We start from the raw sequence: 7,920 nt of genomic DNA on the forward strand, positions 1-7,920 counted from the left end.
ACAAAGCTCTGTCATTTTCACCTATTTGACATGTTTAGCCGTCGAACTCGAATAGCTACCCCTCTTGTGTAGTAGCGGGTGATCGTATGACAACCAATGGTCTAGAGTATAATGATACATCCTTGATGTTTATTACGACCTGATGGAATTATTCCCGTTTTGGACGTGCACCGTCCTGAGGAAGTCGCGAGCACTCTCCGCTCGCTTCTTTTTCGACCATTCCCTCATTTTCTCCCTGTCGACTGAGTCGTTGAGTTTCTTTTTCGGGCAGGCAAAGTTGATGATGGCTGCGATGATGACTCCTAGAGCAATGCCGCCAGCTGCAGCAAGGGCGGTGATGTTCATGGCGCTGAAGGGTTGGAAGTCAGTGACAACGGCACTGCATTTATCGTTTCCGGTGGAAACAACCGTACTGTCGTCGTTGCAGCGATCTCCGCGATTGTCAAAGCGTACGATTCTGATGCAGCCCACATAGGACGTGTAGGGCTGCACGGAATTGAACGTGTGTTCCGTATCGTCCGTTTCGAGACACGCCGAGTCGATCTCGATCCCCAAGCCGGTTTCGAGCAACAGGTAGCTACGGAGCAGATCGTCATCGTCGACCGTGTCGTTGATGTCTCCGACGACATCCCAGTTGAATGTGACGCTCGTCGTGCCGATATCGGTGACATTGAGGTTTTCGATGCTAAGTCCGGACGATTGCGTCACAAAGCTCAACATGAGAAGAAGTAACACGCTGGGAAGATGATGATCACGTGACATGGAATTGGTGTCCATTGTTAACATCTGGTAGTCTGCTTTCCTGTGTAACAAAGAATAGATGAAAATGGATGAGCGACCTAATTCCTTCGGTGCTAAGAGCATTGTGTTGAGTAATATTCCGGAGCGGTACGAAAGGACAGAGTATTATTGAAGGAAAATAGCAAAATGCACAAATCGTATAACATTATCAAAATTTCTTTTGAAATGATTTCAATTGAAATAAAAGACAAAACACTTTTATCTTTTGTAGACACGCATTGGGATGTAATCAAGTGTCGTTCTGACGTACCTTACTAGCCATTGCTCGATTTTATAGCGATCTGGAAAATTCTAGGTTCTTGTATTTAATTGGTCATACAAAAATATTTCTTACTCTGGACGAAACAGGAAGTCATTGTAAATTCTTGTAAATTGTATATTCAGCGGGCGATGTGAATTCAACAATGATGAAACAATTTAGTCCCTGAAAAGATAACAATGAATAACATGACTCAGCACTTATCAAAGTTGTTATTACATTTCATTTATTTTGGCAGAAAAGAAAATGCACGATATCACGATAGATGAAACACCCAGTTCGGGGGAAAGTACCACTGAACGTTATGTTGCCATGGAATAAAATGGAGTGTGTTTCTTGCTAGTTGATCGTACTTGTGTTTCCGAACAAGACGCAACAGTTTATAAACAGCAAAAAGGATTTTCGTTCTAACAAGGTATTTCATTTGTGCAAAATGAGGCTCTATAACTAGCAATGGCTAAGTCGGTATTTCAGAGTCAGGAATACGTAAAATCCGTTTTTCTAAGTCTCTGATTCGCAACGCAGCAGGATACTTTCCTCTCTTTCCTTTCCTTTTCTTTCTTTCACCATCTTTTTAAAACGATGATGAGCATCCTTTGCAAGGCTTCTTAAAGTCCAAGATAAATCACCTTTAACTATCACTTGGTGACAAGTGAACTAAATACTGCAAGGCACATGTGATTTTTGTAATCTCAAATTAAAGCTATTTGAACGACAGCCATAAAAATGAAGGCATCAATTCAAATACAATTAATGGTAAAGGAAACATGAATCTGTGAATCAGATGGTGAAAAAAGAGCGAGTGGAATGTTGATTACCACGAAGCTATAGGTTAGATAGTACCAGAAAATTAGCGAAACAAATAGAAATGAAATCAGTCAACCAACAGGAACGTTAGGTCGCTTAATTATCAAGAGGAACATCAATCAATGTGATATTTTGGCTAAGCTAGATGATTACAAATACGTCAACATAGGGTAGATGAATATGAACTGTAACTAAAAATTGATGTGAAAAAAGTTATTGAAAATGCAAGGAACCTGTAAAAATAAAAAAGAATATACTGCTTCGCTGTAGTGACTCTCATTTGCAAGCATTTTCAATTTCATGCATATAGAACTGACGTCACAATGAAAAGTAATCTGTTTGGTAATGGGAGTGAAAAGTATGCTCTCCTCCAAATTCCTGTCATATCATTCAACTGTTTGTTGTGATCACGCCATCCATTAGATATCCAGTACCACATTATACTGATGTCATAATGCATCAAATACTAGTATACGTTATATGGGATTATGTGAATGTCAAATGAGCCGTTGATTCATTTAGCTGTTTAGCAGTGGGACCATCGACGGACCATCAATGTCTTTTGTTGATGATAGTGATTATGAAATGACTACCCATCATTATGTCTTTTTTTTTCTATAAACCAAATGAGTCCTCATTTTCTCTCGCTCTCTCAAAGTGTATAGTTTTCTTCCAGAGCCTACAGCGGCCAAAGGGAGCGAGTTCTGCTTCATTCTATGGGGGAAAAACACACCCTGGTAACCCTGGTAACGGACGGAGATCGAATGACACACAGGTCAAAGGGTGTACGTGCGTATAATTCACACTTTTCGCATCTTGTAGCGGACCATCTTGATAACTGCAGGTCTACAATTCCATATTTTGTAGATATCTTAAAGACACTGTATATCTACACACTTCCTGTCGATACTTAACAGTAGTATAGGCTGATATACTTACGAAGGACCGTACTACATTGAACCGTTCAAGAAGAAGACGACGACGAAGAATAAGAAGAAGAAGAAGGAAGAGGAGGAGGAGGAGGAGGAGAAGGAGAAGAAGAAGAAGAAGAAGAAGAAGAAGAAGAAGAAGGAGAAGAAGAAGAAGAAGAAATGAAAGAGGGGGATGAGGAGGAGAAAAAAGAATCAGTCAGAGCAAATTAGTTCCCTGTTTTCCGTATCGGCTGAATTTGTAGCTACCATTCTATCCACCCTTATCGCCCCTCGTCTCTAGGTGTCTAGCTCATAACAAAAGCTTCAATGCGGTGTATAACAATAGAGCTTACAAGCTCTCGATGAAAAGGCGTAGGGGAGGACTTTGTATCAGAATTGTAATTAACACTCAGCCTGGGGTAAACAGTGAGAGGTAGGAGGCAAAAAGAGGGTAAAGTTCGCACATCAGACAATTTCGCTTGTGACACATCACATCGACGCTTGGTAACTCTTTCCGCCTTTTTTGAGGGCTAAGTTTGTCTTGATAAGTGTGCCTTGGGTTAATTCTTCAGTTTGTTTGTCTGACAAAGTTATTTTCGTATGATGTCAGGTAAGCTTTCTTTCTGTTATGGCGTTGTACTATCAATTTAGGCTGGACATCAACTGTATTCGTCACCTATTGTCACAATCATTTATCTAATTCCATATTGATTTTAAAACATGAAATATCAAATATCAAATGCATAATGCATTGTAGACATCATGAATAAAATCTAAAAACATAATTATCCTGATACAAATTCCCTCCATAGTAAACGTTTTTGTTCCTTTCTTTGTCACTAACAGATATAAGATATAGTGCAGATTTCAAGGGTAAACATTGTGTACAACCATGCTGGAAATTATATATCCACTCGTTACAAATTCATTCTTTTCACAACCAACCGATATTTGTATACAGTGTTATTTTTTTTAACCATTTCTTGGAGAAATGTATATTGATGTGATATAACATAATATAACGAGCAAATTTCTCTCGGGTGTCATATTCTCTCATTCTCCTATTCATATTCTTCCTCTTTAAATCCATTGATTTAAGCAAAATCATGTATGTTATCTTGCTTCTATCACTGTAATTATGAATGACAAATTTGAACTGGCCTATTTTCTTTTCAACTCTAACTCGAGCGATCATGAAGTGAGCTGTGTGAAACGTGAAAAAATAATAGCCTGATTAAACTTAGATGGAAATAATATTATGCCATTGCTCAAATAAGTACTAGCAATGAAGGGCAAACAATACAATAGTATTAATTGTTTGACTTCTTATACTGCCACGGTAAATAAGGGGCTAAATACCTGTTTTTACTATAGCTTCTGATCTTTCTAGATTAACTCTGTACTATACATAATTATGGTATACTAATACTAAAAGATCAAAGCAGAACCAAAACGAAGTGCGACCAGATAGCATATTTCGGCTCTATTGTCAATATAGATAACAACAGTGACAATTCATGAGATAACAACGTCAAACTAACTTACTTTCATGTGGTGGGACACTCCATAAAACGGTCTCTCTACCCCATGCAAAGTTGTCGACCTCAAAGTAAGTTTCTGCAAATTGATGTGACTAGGTCAAGCTCTTCCATCCACGACTTACAGAAATGACGCCGACAATATCATGCAGGTTGTGCTGCATGGAAGACAATTCAGTTGGGTTCGCTAAACTTCCGGGTTTATCATGAACCCACTTTTAGATTCTCTAAGTCAAGTACGTAAAATTGACGAATGGTGTATTGTATTCCACTTGTCCTATACTCTGGGAGAGATTCAAGAAATGTGTTGTATTGTGTGGCAGCCAAGTCGTCGTAGGCAGCAGGTTGTTGTGGCGATGTAGACCGAGTATTGCCGGTGGTAGATGTGACCGTCGCCAGACATTACCTGAGCTATAGTCAAAGCGATCAACTCACAAGCGCCGTGTCAGCCTGCACTTGATGAAGTGCCCATGAAACCCGTTTTATAGACACTCTTTATACTGCAAACAACAATGAACGTCCCATTATATCACCTGGGGAATAAAATAATCTGCGGTTCACGGTTGAGTGGAACTTTGAAAAAGCAGCAGACGATTTATGTTCACATGGTAACCGTGGTAAGAAAGCAAAGACTTGCGGGTTTTATTGCATTTGTTTGGCTTCGTACAACCAATTTGTACAATGCGTATGGAATGAGGAAGAGACAGGCGTAACGTGTTTCCAGGGGCGTGTAAGGGGATCATGGGATCTACATTATTTTCAAGGCTCCAAAGTAACACCACCCTAGCCCCATATATTTCGCGGGATAGACCCTAAACACATACAAGCACCAAATTAAGAAAGCAAAATGAATATAATTATTTCATACGAAAAAAGAGAAACAAAATATGACCTTTCCAGAAAACCGAACTGTAGACGCTTGTTTTTGTTTCCCTCCCTTTCTTTGTAATGCCTATCTTTAGTTTGTTTTTCCACCTGTTTCGTCCCTGCTTTCGTTCTTGTTCTTGTCATAGTCCTTTGTTTCTGTTTGCTTCGCCTGACGTCATGATATCAAATTTTCATACACAGAGTCCTTGATGGATCCTGACAGCCATCATCTCCTTTAGTAATTCAGGAAATTTGCAAGTAATGCTTCTCTTGTGAATTCCCCTTATTCATAAAGAGTCACAAAGTAAGATTGTATTGCTTACTTGTTTATTTATCTAAAACCCAACCAAAGTTGATATCATTATAATATTGTATCCATGTTTTGTTGAAACTTATGTGATTCAAAGTTCCTTAAAATATTATGTACTCATGTAAGCATTATGTAAATTGCTTTGTATTACTTTATATGGAAATAAAATCATTTGAATTGAATTGAATTGAATTGACTTGAGTGTAAAATTACTTTTGACAGTTGTTTTACTGTTCTCTGAATTCTGTCTGAATCATTCAGATGAATCTTACATGTTGATATCACGTAAGTATCTTTATGAATATTTTCATCAATCATCATGTTGTGTACGCATGTAAGATTCATGTATCATGGTTACAGGTATTTACATTCTCTTCTGATTATACCCCATGGTCTGTAGTTTGCACATTTTGCGCTCAATATAGAAGCACACGGTGTTTTTTTTTATATTTCCTATATTTTGTCTTCAGTCTCCACTATGATAATTATCATGCTTTAGTTTGCTCTGAGAATCTGACCTTGTTTTCTTGGTCCTATAAGCATGTCAATCTGCTATAGCCTAACACATTAATGACATAATCCGTTCGTCTATGTCATACCCCATTCATCATACTTTACTGACCATTTTGTTACCACCTCCGGATCATTGTGACGTCAGAAAGATGACTACAATCTAAATTATTCGTATGTTTACATTTTCTATACTCATTATCATATAAAATGTATTAAGCTGAAGGTAAAAACGGGCAATAAAGACTTGTCGCAAAGACGTCACCAAAATAATTTCCTGATCAAATAAACACTCATTTTTAATTGACACACGAACTGTTGTTTGATTTGAAGCCCGCCTTGGCAAAATATTGTTCTCGCTCCCTCCCCTCTATTTTTCCATCTGTCAAATGTATGTATATATATATATATATATATATATATATATATATATATATATATAATTCTATTTATGTGTGTGTATGTGTGTATGATATATATGTAATACATACACGGTCTTATATATATATATATATATATATATATATATATATCATATGCAAACATACACATAAATATAGGAATACAATTGAAACTTCTATACGCATGTGTGTACGAAGTTGCTCTCATTTTTGCCACAAGAATCATAGACTCTGAGGAGAAGAGAAGGTTCAAGGATAGTGTTTCTTTATTCCAGGTGTAAGAAATATGACAGAGATCACAAATTGTCACAATACATCAAGGAAAGTTAACGTGAACAGATTATGATTGATTTTTCCTCTTACGTTAATTGATTATATTATGTTCCGTTTTGAATGTATACCTATGAAAGATTAGTTTCATTCAATGTCTTTTTTTAACAGTTGCAGAGTTGCTACTTACCATCAGCTCTTTGATTTTTAATCAAAATTTGCCTTCAGGTGGCATTTGGCCTCAGAACGGTAAGTACAAAATGTTTTTGGTTGAGTGACGGCTAGGCCTGATAGTTAGAACGTACTTATTTCAAATTCTCTTTTTTTTTTCTTTTCTTATTAGAATACTTAAGGTGTCTTCTAATCAATACCACGAAAGTAACAAACCCTTTCGACCGTCATGGTCATGTTCTATTATATTCATACACGGACATCACAAGTTACAGACACTAGTTTGGCAAGGTACAGTTACATTTCATGATCAAGATCAAGTTGGAGACAGAAATGAAATGATTCCAACCCTAAAGTACTGATAATCGTGACACTGTCCTAGCTAAACTTCCTTAATTCGTAGTTAGTTTCATGCGTATACCTTTCTGTTAAAGGCAGCTGGTAATACACTACTTTCCGTGTGTTCCTCCCCATTTTACCTTCTTACAGTGAAGACAGTTAAGAACGGTGTCCAAGAGTCCTCGTATTTCCCCTGAATGCTTAAGCAGTCGTCAACGATAAGTTTAAACGGTTTAAATACTCATCGACATGATGATATAACAATACTTGACGAAGGCAGTGAGTATGATAGTCAGATGATTGGAATACTGTGAATTTCCCTCCGCTCGAGACCACGGTGATTTGCTGCTATAACTACTTTAATGGCAGTAATTTCTTGCCCAAATCCGTCAATCATCCTACCTGAATATCTCTTTCAAATCTCCCATTTACGAGTAAACATCAAATTAGATCAATGACATCACATTAACACAATTCACACAATTTATGTCATTACAGACGGACAAAACCCGCTTTTCTTTAGTCAATAACGGCTCGATACAAACAGTACACAATTTGATGACATACGGCAGAACATCAACAACATCAACAACAACGAATGTACACAAACAAAGACAGTATATTCATAGCTACTGTGAATGGCTTAAAGGTAAGTGATCTTTAAAACATACGGATATTCAACAACAGAGCAGATGAATGAGAAAAATATTTGTATCGGAGTGAGCGCGTAGAAACC

General features: G+C 37.4%; 1 protein-coding gene across 1 annotated transcript; it reads right to left on the reverse strand.

Moving 5' to 3' along the window:
* On the reverse strand, positions 1-777 carry LOC139708845 (uncharacterized). The gene has a single exon (XM_071620805.1). It carries the CDS (start codon positions 775-777, stop codon positions 133-135), a length of 645 nt encoding a protein of 214 aa, XP_071476906.1. The 3' UTR covers positions 1-132.
* Positions 778-7,920: the final 7,143 nt, after the last annotated feature.

This window comes from Diadema antillarum, unplaced genomic scaffold (assembly GCF_040938485.1).
Source record: "Diadema antillarum isolate AM-2024a unplaced genomic scaffold, OU_Dant_1.0 seq00001377_RagTag, whole genome shotgun sequence".
Classification (NCBI taxonomy): Eukaryota; Metazoa; Echinodermata; class Echinoidea; order Diadematoida; family Diadematidae; genus Diadema; species Diadema antillarum.